The sequence below is a fragment of the Pipistrellus kuhlii genome, unplaced genomic scaffold, assembly GCF_014108245.1.
Source record: "Pipistrellus kuhlii isolate mPipKuh1 unplaced genomic scaffold, mPipKuh1.p scaffold_m20_p_1, whole genome shotgun sequence".
In the NCBI taxonomy this organism is placed as follows: domain Eukaryota; kingdom Metazoa; phylum Chordata; class Mammalia; order Chiroptera; family Vespertilionidae; genus Pipistrellus; species Pipistrellus kuhlii.
The window spans coordinates 145879953-145893064 of record NW_023425404.1 but is presented as its reverse complement, the minus strand read 5'-3'; the positions used below and the strand labels follow the sequence as shown (position 1 = coordinate 145893064).

General features: G+C 37.9%; 1 protein-coding gene across 1 annotated transcript; it reads left to right on the top strand.

The window, feature by feature from the left end:
• The first annotated feature begins 5759 nt into the window (after nt 1–5759).
• SPP1 (secreted phosphoprotein 1) lies at nt 5760–12843 on the top strand. Its single transcript, XM_036456960.2, has 7 exons — nt 5760–5905; nt 7014–7078; nt 7191–7229; nt 9541–9621; nt 9891–9932; nt 10965–11288; nt 11999–12843. The coding sequence occupies exons 2-7, from the start codon at nt 7025–7027 to the stop codon at nt 12401–12403; spliced, it is 945 nt and encodes a 314-aa protein (XP_036312853.1). The 5' UTR covers nt 5760–5905; nt 7014–7024; the 3' UTR covers nt 12404–12843.
• The last annotated feature ends 269 nt before the right edge of the window (nt 12844–13112 follow it).

Sequence of the window (13112 nt, the reverse complement as noted above, 5' to 3'; positions counted from 1 at the left end):
TGCGGGCCACATTGCAAGGCCTGGCGGGACGGATTTGGCCCGCGGGCTTTGTGTTTGACACATGTGGCCTGGCACCTTGGGGAGCTCCCAGTAGCGAGGTGCTTGTTTCATGAAGTACAAAGAGGGGAGTTGGTGACAGATAAGGCTGGCCAGATGAAGGATGCCAGATCTCAGAAGTTCTCGTAGTCTAAAAAACAGCTTTCACCTTGATGCGCAGGAATATTGCAGGAAGCTCTCAGGTGTAATCCATTCTGCCTGATAGCAACTTCTCCTAGAGGAGAAGTTTAATTTGGGGCTTTATAAAAGCAACAGAAAATAATCATCAAGAATGACACAACTTAATAAGAAATATAAATTTTATTATAGAGTTAAATTTTTTCATTACTGCATAAATAATTGTTGGCAGATAAACTGCTAACTTACACTGTATTGAAGGATGCAAACATTTAAGAACTCAAGCTTTAATTACTAATTATTTTAAATAGTATTTTTTAAAATGTGTTTTACCATGGAATAGGGGCATTAACATGAAGTATTGCTTATCAGGAATTGGCAAAAACAGTAACGCTTAGCCAAGTGTGCCTAGGAAATATCTGATTTAGCTGCTTACTGTTGTTTTTTGTTGTTGTTGTTTTTTAATTTTTACAAGTGTTCATTTGAGCCAAATTGAAGACCTATGCTGGGGAGGAATATCTCAAATGCTGTTTCTTCTGTTGTCAAGTTTTTGTCTTCTTTCTTCTGTTCTATACTAAAATGGTCACTTTTTCATACAACTTTATAAGTGATTCTCTACAAAAACCACTTGACATCAGATTTTTTTTAATCTTTATTGTTGAAAGTATTACGTATGTCCCCCTTTTCCCCCACTGACCTCTCCTAGCCCGCTCCTACCCCCTCCCCAGGCCTTCACCAACCTATTGTTTGTGTCTGTGGATTATGCATATCTGCACACAAGGTCTTTGGTTGATCTCTTCCCACCACCCACTCACCCCCACCTTCCCTCTGAGATTCGACAGTCTGGACCATGCTTCTATGTCTCTGGATCTATTTCAACCTCAGATTTTAAAGATGGATTCTCATAAACTGATTTCAAAGAATGCTTTTCTCCCCTCAAATACATTCTTCAAAATGCCTGTCACCGGTTGATTAGTGCGGCAAATGTGTTTTCCACACTAAAGGGGCCTGCAGCTGATAGATTTTCTATCTGTACCAACATCTCTGCAGCGTTCCACCTCCTTTCTTCGGCTCCTCTCTGGTTTCAGGCTTCTGGATTGTTGCCCATGTTGCTGCATAGAGAGGTCTATGCTACTGTGATTGACTTGGGATGGGAAAAGAGCTTTCCTGTTTGTGTACAATCCCAAAATACCCTTCAACTCCAGTGTAGACACAGGGTCTATCTAGCCTCACCTCTTAACCTCCTTGGCTATCCAAGTGCCAAGTTTCTTAGTTAATTGCCATGAGTAAATGGGTTCCATGAGGGTAAGAATGATGTCATTTTAAGAAATAAAAAATTGTTTACATTTCCTCTAGACAATCTATCATTTAAAAAGTGCTGATGTCCTCAGAGTTAATGATAATACTATAATAAAGAAACACTGCTAAGTTCTTGAGTACTGGCAAATATTAGGTTTCAACAAGTGATATAGGGATTCAAGCGTGGTGCCCATGCATTGTATTGATAAACAAGAACTATATACTCAGAATTCATTGTTGGAGAATTAAATGGTTAATCATTAAGAATTTTCCCGGCTGGCATGGCTCAGTGATTGAGCATTGACCTGTGAACCAGGAGGTCACGGTTTGATTATGAGTCAGGGCACATGCCCAGGTTGTGGGCTCAGTCCCCAGTAAGGGTCCTGCAGGAGACAGCTGATCAATGATTCTCTCTCATCATTAATGTTTCTATCTCTCTCTCCTTCTCTCTTCTTCTCTGAAATCAATAAAAATATTTCAAAAACAACTTATTGAATACTTATTTAATCTATAACAATTCTATGGGTCTAGGACAAAAGTTTGTTTGTTTGTTTTAAGTGAAACTAATGTTTGCTGAAAGTAAGACCACTTTTCAGGAGCTGAATTTTGTTGACAAAGTCATTGAGTTTTCTGATGGTTCTTTTTATATATATATATATATATATATATATATATATATATATATATATACACTTTATTGATTTTTTACAGAGAGGAAGGAAGAGGAGGGATAGAGAGCTAGAAACATCTATGAGAGAGAAACATCTACCAGCTGCCTCCTGCACACCCCTCACCAGGGAGTGCCCACAACCAATGTAAATGCCCTTGACCAGAATCGAACCCAGGACCCTTCAGTCCACAGGCTGACGCTCTATCCACTGAGCCACACTGGTTTCAGTTGATGATTCCTTTTTATATTTTTTTAAATGTTCTAACGTCGTATCTAAACTTAAAATAGCACCCTCTTATCTTCCACCCTTGTTCCCCTCCCTCTAATAAATAATACCCCTTTTCCCCAAACTGCAAATGATGAATACTGTGTGTAGTTCTAATTGTCTGTGATAGGTTGGTGATGGTATCAGGAGATCATCTTTCTCTAAACCTTAATTCACGGGGGAAAATAATTACTCACAGAGATGAAAGATTTGAAATAGTGGATATACAATACGTCACCAAGTAAAACGTAATTGTAAACGTCCAAATCAACTAGAAGTCAGTAAGAAAGCCTTCCAAAACAGTGGCATCTGGGCACTTAAATTTTCTTAAGATATGGGGTTTTTCATTCAATTCAAGAAAAAATTTAATGTTCTTAAATGTTTTCTTAAGACCTCGTATAGTGTCTATATTTTATTATCACAAGCCAGTCTTTATTCCAATTTACAACTACTTTTTTTCTTACCATATACAAGATCTGCAGGAAATTTGATCATTTCGACCTTTGGATTTCAACAATCAAGCGTGGAAATAGTGTGGAAATGTTACGGATCAAGCCTCTCTGGTTCAAATCACTTAAAATGTTAATTCTGACCGTTGGAAAATCTTACTCAAAAAAAAAAAAAAAAAAGTGTATCAGCAGCATGTTTGATTACAAAACCTAAGCAGCCCGGGCCTCTTCCAAAGTCAGAATGACACACTACCCACTTCATACTTCACAGAACCGCCTCTATTGTGAATCGTTTTATCTTCGCATCTCTGAAGCTTGCCAGGCACATTCTTTCACCATGAATCCACATTTCTTTACTCGGAAGGACACCCTGGGATCTGTAACCCTTTGAGTGAGTGTGGGAAGTGGGGGAGGAGACAATAGGGTCCACCTGGGGTTGGGGAATGAAGGCAGCCACAGAGCAGAACAAGAATGCTTTGGTTCTCTTGCCTCTGCGTCCCCTGTTTCTGTGGGGAACTATTTACTCACCTGAGCTTCCAAGAAATGAAAGGCCCCTCAGCTGCTTTAGAGTTCTGTCATTAAATGCATGACTGCTCTATCCTGCCAGTGTGAGAAAACTAACAGAGCCAGACCAGACGGGGATCTGAAATCCTTGTCAGGAATGCTGCCATCGTGTGGCACTTCGGAGACATAGCCGACCGGAAGAGTCCCAGGCTGGGTCATATGGTTCATCTCCCCATGGCTGGGCTCCAGCGACATCTATTCCTATAACTCTCTAAGGTCATATTAACTCATTTCCGTGGGCACAGGGTAAACCATCGCGAGTCCTTTGGAAATCCTGTTGTTTTTAGAACTGGTGAATTTCCCCCTAGGAAATTGACAATATGACTAACTTATGTGGGCAATGTGTCTAAAGAGAAAAAACAACAATCATTTTTAAAAGCAGAAATAAGAAGTCTGTTTTGCAATTTTGTAACCTGCATCTCGTATTCTATAGAGATAGCTGCCATCTGAATTATTAAAATGTAGGACCCACAAATCAATAACATCAATTCATTTGGAATGCATCCCATTTAAAAGAGAGATATTTCCCCAACACCCACCAAATGTCCATACAACCTAAGGATTAGTTACACTGCTAACACTGCAAGAAATTATTTAATCCATATTTTTATTAAAAGCAATATTCAATAAAGAGAAACTGACACCTTAGATATAATTAATATCTAAGATATAATCTAAGATATAATATCTAAGATATAAAGAGAAACTGACATCTTAGATATAATTAATACCTCACTTCACACACGAATCTTACAATGACAATAGGAGGTAAATGAGCAGTGCACTTTCCATTTCACAGCTGAGAAAGCTAAATGGAGAGATTGAGTACATAATTTAAAGACACTGCTAAATATTTTGAATGGAGTCACAGCTTTGTTAATTTTTTTCCCCAACATTCAGACTCCATTTGTGATTTTTCTTTCACTCAAATACCTTTTCAATACCCAGACAAGTATTAAATATGTATTTTTTACATTTTCTTATTAAGTCATCAACTTCATATATCCTGAGAGAAAAACTAGAAAAAAAAATGATTCATAAATCTAACCCATTCCTTTAAATAGGGGTGTCGAATTCAATCAGAGAAGGGGCCAAAATCTAAAATCCAGCCTAAATCGCCGGCCAAATGGTTTACTGAACAGTCATAAACTGTCATTGTGATGGAAACGCAGCGGAGTGCAGTGATGACAGCGCGGTGCGGGCCACATTGCAAGGCCTGGCGGGACGGATTTGGCCCGGGGGCCTTGTGTTTGACACATGTGCCTTTAAAGGTGTGTAAATTAAACTAGCGATGTACACAATGTAAAGGTATTACATCTAGTCTTATTCTAATAACCCGTTTCATCTGAAGACACTGCAAGTCACCAAGACTTGCTGCTCCTAGAGTTCAGTCACAGTTCACACACACAGTGTTTAAAGTATGCCTATCATACGTGCCAAGTATTTTTGTTTTCCACAAACTAATTAATGTAAGCCTCTAAAACCCCTGTGCCCTAGGTAGCAGTATGTGCTTGTGACAGATGAGGAGGCAGGTGTAGGTCGACGGAGGTCACACAGCTAGGGAGGGGCGGAGTGGGATTCAAAGCCGCTCTCTGGCCCCCGAAGCAGCCCTCTCAAGCAATCACCCTGCTCTCGGAAACCACTTTTCTTCTGTAGCATCTGAAGTAAGTCGCCTCTCTTTTATGTAACAAGTTATCAGGTTAATCAGCTTTAATCAATTCAAACAGTGCAACAAAAACACACGTCCTTGTAAGGTCATTCATTGTTAAGTCCAACTCCATGGACTTTCGTGTCTCTAACGCCATTTGTCTGAATGACAAGCTGCTTCACACTTGACATCACAAAACCAAGCCCGACTAAAGGATGGGGGGAGGATACCTGAGACTTGGTACGCCTGAACAACAGCCTTGCAGCTCTTAAATTAATAAAACGGCGGGGCAGATTTAGTTGCATTTAGTTCCGTTTCAAAGGTTAATGTCTTTTTTAAACTGAAATAAACAACCCCCGTTCTATTTCATTTTATTTGGGACTGGTTTTATATTAACCGTTTTTCTTCTAATTCAGAAAAGTCTTGGTAAGAACTAGTCATTTTCCCCCTTTTCTTAATGGGACTCCAAGGTGCCCTTTCATGATGCTGAATGTCATTCCCATAAATGAAAATGCCAGTTAATGACATTGTAGAGAAGTAATGCTTTAACTCCAGCGTGTGTGTGTGTGTGTGTGTGTGTGTGTGTGTGTGTGGTGTGTACCACAAAACCAGAGGGGGAAGTGTGGGAGCAAGTGGGTTGGGCAGTGGCGAAAAACCTCATGACACATCTCTCCGCCTCTCTGTGCTGGGGGCGGGGGATGTGTCTGGAGCAGCATTTAAATACTGGGAGCTCCTGGTTGTCAGCAGCAAGAGGAGGAGACAAGGAGTGCAGCACCATCTGGACTGGACTCTCCTCCAAGATCAGGGGCAGCCTTCTCAGCCAGCAGCAGACCCAGGTAAGCCTGCAGTGAGCTCTCCTGCTGCTGCTGTCCTGTACCTTCAGCTTCGTTCATGGGGAAGGTCAAGTTGTGAGGAAAAGAGTGTCACTGTAATGCTGTTTGTTCATCATCTTTAAATTATTTTAGTCTTTTGAATAAGCCTGCTAGCTACATAGCAGCTCTCCTGCAGACCAGCTATTTTGAAAGCCAGTCAATATATAACCTAAAAATCCTTCCATTTGGTCCTCAAAAGAAATGATACTATCTCTTCCAATTAGAAAAGGAAAAGAAAAAAAGTACAATTCTATGCCCCTGAGGGAGATTATACCCATATCATTTTAAATGGATAGATGATTGTGGAGGCATTTCAAAGGAAAAGGATCTTCGGTGCTAATGTAAGCTGATGAGAATGCTGTTTTTAATTATTTGGTTTATACTATTTTCAAGGTGGGAAATTTTCTGATTTTTTTTTTTTTTTTACTTCTCTGTATTTACCTATTAAAATGTTCACCAAAAACCTGTATGACATTATGCAGACTTATTGCAAATAAGAAAGCTGCTATTTTCAATGTTTCCTTTTTTGTTTCAAATTTCTAGAATAACTAATTTTAGAAATAGCTTTGTTGCACCCAAGTAGCACCTTTTTAATAATTTAAGTTCTAAGTCACATTTGAAATGCATGCTGAAAAAAAATGGAGAAAGCAAATTTCTTTCATAGTTTTATTTTATTGCTCTTGTGTTTTTCTTTTCTGAAAAGTAAAAGTCCCACACTATAATGTTATTTTAATTAAATTACTGTTGGTCTGTGTTTAGGTTTAGATAGCTGGCAATGTCAGGAACTAATGGTGTGATCTCTGGGACTCTTAATTTAAAAGCTGAATAAATATAGACTTGTAAACTTCCTTTCTCCTTTGCCCAATGGGAAAGATGGAGAATAGAGGTAGCATTACAAATATCAAATCAAAAGGACCATAAATATAAAAAGAAAAAGTTCCTCTAGGAAATAAGAAATATTCTACCAAAAAATGTATTTTATTTGTGATTATTTTGTAATATGGTAGAATAATAAGGTATCACTGTTTTAACCTGCGAAGAGGTCAAATATTCATTACAGAATATTTTGCAGGAAAAACCACCATGAGAATTGCAGTGATTTTCTTCGGCTTCTTGGCCACCACTTACGCCTTTCCAGTGAGTACAGCTGAATCTTAAGAAAAATTTCTCAAAATGAGTTAATGGGATGCCCCCAGGTGCTGGGCACCCATTCACGTTGTAATCTTTCTTCATCTTTTCTGTTTCAAAGGTTAAACATGCTGACTCTGGCAGCTCTGAAGAAAGACAGGTAAGCATCTTTTAGATTTAGCATAGAATTAAATTATTTATGCAGCTGTTTCAAGAAGCACTATAAACATATCTGTTACAATTTTACTTATTATCAGAGCCAAGACTTTTAATTTATAAGAAATTGACCGCCTGTCAACTTAGGCTAGTGCCACACCCAGTATAATTTTTAACAAATATGTGTTCCACACACTGAACTAGATTTTTTGTACACTTAAATAGTGTTCTATGCCATTATTATTTGTGTAAAATTCGTTCTCTGATTTTTTTTTTCTTCCACAAGTCAACATACTGTTCTAGAAGTAGAAAATCCTACCCTTGTTTTTACTTAGTGGAAGGCTTAATTTAAAATGGGTCTCGTGTATTAGACAGTTTACATAACTGCAATATTCACAGTATGTCCTAAGATATTTGCCAAGAAGCCCATTATAAAAAGAAAGTCTGTTATGCTTTTTGTATCTATTAGGCTTGTCAGCTGACTTTAGATCACAGTCCTCTAACCAAACATAGGACCAATTCAAACTCTTTATTATAATCATTTGACCCGCGCCATAGAGGTACCTGTCCCTCCACAATAGGTGAAACTGTGCCAGGAAAACAACAAATGGGCATTGTCCTGAGGAGCCTGGACAAAAAGACACAGGGTTCAATTTAGACAAACAGAATAAAGGCCATATAGAGTTTCCTGAAGTCACTGTAATTAGATTGCTTAATGAAGATACTAAGAGAGGTATTGTTGCATGTGGTTGAGTGTGCAAGTACGTGTGTGTAGGTGTCTGTTTCCCAAGTGATTCAAGAACACAAATATTGTTTGAATTACAACAATAAGCCATAGAAATTAACATTTTCAGAGAAGAGAGAGGTCACACTATTTGAAGCAAAAATAATAATAATAATAATAATAATAATAATAATAATGTCTTTTTAACAAAAGACATATATGACACACGAAGCCATGGCAGTATACGTTATTAAATGATATTTGGGAGATGAGTGAAGAGCTCAACCTTCTAGAGTCCTAGACATGAGACCTAGCAGGAAATATGGGAAGTCTGTAGGGAGACACCTTTGACAATGAACACTGGTTATCTGTGAGGGTTATGATCACTGGGTGGGTTTTAGTCTATTTTACTTGGTGTCATTTTCTCCATATTACTTTTGTAAGTTATAAATTTAACCTATAAATACATTCTCCCTAAACCTGCATTACCTGTATAATCAGGAAATAGACATATTTGTAAAATCTGTAGTATAACATGTTTCTGTATAATACTTACATTAATGTGTTTTTTTAAAGAAACAGGGAAACGTTGAACTCATCTAGACCAGTCGTTTTTTTGTACCTTTGTAAAGCAAACCTTTCAGAGAAGCCCAGCCTGAAGCTGCTCTGGCTGCAGCCAGCCATGGAGAAGTGCAAAGCGATGACTGATCTCCTCCTTTCTCTTCTCCCCCCAAACCCCCAACCACCCTCATGGCTGCAGAAAGAGCTCTATGGAACCCTCAGGGCTCTCATTCTCACTGACTTCCTTGAGCAATACAGCCCATCTGGTGGCATGCATTCAGAGCAGTTTCCCTCCTCTGTACTAGCATATCGTCATCATTGTCCCAATAAATAACTGGGCTAAAAATCAGAGGGCACTGCATGCATGTCTTTGGCTCCCTATAGCAATATAACTTTGGTGAGATGATGTTAATATTTTTTTCCTCACCGTCCAACAAGATAGCCATTAGACTCATGAGGTATTAAACATTTAAAATGGAGCTAGTGCAACTGAGAAAACAAAAACTTCCACTTAACTTTAATTAAATTTAAAGAGCCCCATAGTAGAGGAGACCTTGAAGATCAATGCACATTAAGGGCACCTCTGTTTTAGTTGTACTTTATCTGAGAGGAAATTTCAGCCAGAAGCCATAGAACAGGGGAGCTCCGTGTTAAGATCAGTGTGGAGAGCCAGTGTGATGGATTAACTTCAGTGTGGCTTACTCTCTCCTGTTCTGCAACATGGAAACAAGAATGATATCCATCTCATAGGGGGTTGAGAGGATTACATGAATGAAAACATGTAAATCACTTTGGAAGGGTGCCTGGCCCACAGCAAGTGCTATGTAAGAGTTTGATAAATGAATCTGCAAGAAAAAATAAGTTAGAAAAGGGATATCTAAGGCTCTGGTTGAATATATACATGCATATTACTCTTATCTGTCAGTATTGGTGAAGTATAGTTGTTTTTTAAGTGTATCACTTAGAGATCTTTACGTGTTGTTGTGGGGTTTTTTTAATAATGACAAATATACATCTTTCTTTTATATAGCTTTATAGCAAACACCCAGATGCGGTAGCTGCATGGCTAAAGCCTGACCCATCTCAGAAGCAGAATCTCCTAGCACCACAGGTATTTTTAAATTTAAATTATTTTCAAAAAATTGTATGTCTTTCAATTAAAGAACAACAAAACATATATAGCCACCAACCAGACCCCTGGGCTGGTTAAGTAGGTCCTCATGCCTGTGCAAGCTCAGGACACCAACTAATCTGACATGTTGACTCTTTCCCCTTTAAATCATTCACCAACAATAACACTGCTTTGGATGAGAAGGGCTAACTTTTAAATAAAAAGGTTGAGCATGTATGCTGTATACTGATATGCCTTTCCTTCTTCAGAACACTGTGTCCTCTGAAGAAACTGATGACTTCAAACAAGAGGTGAGTTCTCCCTTTGAGTCAGAGGCCCACCATGCCATGGAGAGACAAAGAAGCCGTTCTTTCTCCCAATGGCATTACCTGAGTTTGATTCTAACAAAATTCCATGAACAAATTTTCCAGTAAAATATGTATTTACTAAATGCCAGAAATGCCAGATTTTTTCTGATAAGTATAGTGTGGCAGGAAATGTTTACTAATGTCTGTTATTTGAAATACTGAGCCTCTTACAATTGATTTAAGATATTTTAACATCTAATAAATGCCTATAAACCTAAGATTTTGCCTCTAGGAACATTTCTGTTCCTAACATAATGGTTTACTTGGTAACTATTATTAGGGCTGTTAATGAGGATTTTTTTTTTATTAGAACTAGTAATATATTTGCTAAGCAAAGAAATAAGTTTATTTTCCTTAAGATTCTGTTTGAATATACTAAGATTTGCTAGCAAGCTAAGTTAGATAAATGACCCACTATGTTTGCTAATTGGAAATTTAATAGACATTAACTGGCTAATTCAATTGACAGATCTGAACTTCACTTTACAGACATGTGTAACAGTCCCTTTTTGATGATCCATGATAATAAGGAGGTGATTTTAGGTTTTGCTGCATGATGATGCTCTGATCTCCTGAGGATTTTCACTTCTCATACAAAAGATAATATCACAAAAAATTATGTATCTGTATTTATTGCATTATTGAATTTGGCCTATAAAATAATGTCTAATGTCAACCAGAAAAAAAAATTATCAATATAAATATTATACTCATATATATATTACTTGAAATTACCTAGAAAAATAATTTTTATGGGAAATCAAGAAAAATATTTTAATTATGATTCCATTTATCCTTGTTAAAAAAGAAATTGGAAGGAGCTCACTTTAGCTCTTAAAAGCCATTGAGTGCATTGTTGTGGATGCAGAGATCCTGCAACTAAATAAAAGAAAGACAGTAAAAGACTAATGGACTGTAAAGACTAAGGGAAAATTAAAACACTTACACTAGTTTTCTGGCCATCTTGGTTTTTAGACTCTCCCAAGTAAGTCCAATGAAAGCCAGGACCACACAGATGATGTGGACGATGATGATGACGATGACCATGTGGATAGCCAAGACTCCGTCGACTCAAATGACTCAGATGACTCAGATCCTACGGATGACCCTGACACTTCTGACGAGTCTCACCATTCTGATGAATCTGATGAAATGGTCACGGATTTTCCCACTGACTTTCCTGGAACCCCTTTTCCCACTCCAGCTGTCCCCACAATAGACACAAATGATGGCCGAGGTGATAGTGTGGCTTATGGACTGAGGTTAAAATCTAAGAAGTTATACAGATCTGGAGTCCAGGTAAGCCCTTTAACAAACCTATTGGATGGTTATGATTGGAGCCCAATTCTATGAACCAGAGTCTGCATATTCACTTATTCATTCACGCATTTATTCATTCAGCAAGCATTATTATTATTTTATGACCACTGACTATGAGACTTTTTTTCATTGGTGTGTGTGTGTGTTTGTTTTTTATATTTCAATCCACATAATTTCTCTAATTTTGTCTCTCAATCACAATGCTATTTTCCCCCAAATTCTGGTGGTAAAGCATTTATCCTATTCACTTTTTTTTTAGATTAAAAGGAGACTTTGAAAAACAGCAATTACTTATACAATGGTCACATTTTGAAGTTAAATACCTAAGAGGAATGGTCGAGTTGCAAATTACATTGAATCTATAGTCAAAAGATCTGGATCTGATACATAGCCACCACTCACTTTACTTTTTAACTTCCAATTCACGTTTCCTACGTAAAACAGAGATAAGGAGACCTACTCATAGGTTTCATCTCATATATCATTGATGTACCTATTACACCAAAGGAGATAACACATGAAAGGGCTTGGTGAAATGTAAAGTAACATGCTAGTATTATTTTTTACTTCAGCCAAATTTAGACAGTTTTCAGTATAAATTGGCCTAAAAGTCTGAGAGCAGGAAAGACTTACAATGTGCCTCTTCCTGGCTGTCATTTAATTCTTCTTCCATTTGTGCTCTGATTCAGTATCCTGATGCTACAGAGGAAGACCTTACGTCACACATGGAAAGCGATGAGATGGATGATGCACACAGGGCCGTCCTTGTTGCCCAGGGCTTGCCCGTGGCTTCTGATTGGGACAGCCGTGGGAAGGACAGCCGGGAAACACGTCAGCTGGATGACCACAGTGTGGAAACCCACAGCCACGAGCTTGCCAAAGAACATAAGCTGAAGGCAATGGATGTGAGCAAGGAGCATTCTGATGGGATTGATAGTCAGGAAAATTCCAGAGTCAGCCATGAGATCCACAGCCGAGAATTTCATAGCTATGAAGACAAGCTGGCCTCACACCCTCAGAGCGAGGAACAAGATAAACATCTCAAATTTCGCATTTCTCATGAAATAGAAAGTGCATCATCTGAGGCCAATTAAAAAAAAAGAAAAATACAATTTTCTGGTTTTAGTTAAAAGGGAAAAATACATTATAACAAGGTGGGAGACAATATGAAACGCCTATTTCTCAGCTTAGGTGGTGAATGTATATGCATGTGAATCTGGAAATAGATAATGTTTTTAATCAGTAGTTTAGTGTGTGGCTTCATGTAACAACTTTGTAAACTAAAATCTTCAGGATTTAGTCTATGTTCTCTCCATATAAGTAATGCAAATTAACACTGTATTTTAATGTAATGTTCTTTTACAAATAGAAATTTATGTAGAAGCAAAGAACATGCTTTTTGCAGAAGTAAACAAAATACTTTTACACAGGCATAAGAGAATATAAAATTTAGTCACTATAATTGTTTTTCAAATTAGTGTACATTTTGTTGTGATTATTTTTGTTTACATGAATAAATCTTTTATCTCAAATACAATGAGAGTTTGGTGAAGACATTGTTCTCCCTGTATTTGGTTTCCCAGAGTTGCTCAACAACTAACAGATGTAACCATTTTAATGAATGTGCTGGACATAGTAGAGAACAATCTAGGAACTCCTGCACCAACAGTACAGGTTCCGGATTGAGCTAAGTTCCTAACCAAGGAAACAGGTGTTAGGAATATCCATCCCCACTTGAATATCCATCAAGTGAGGATGGATATTCAGCCAGAAAGCTTCCAACCATGCAGGGCTCTTTAAGCT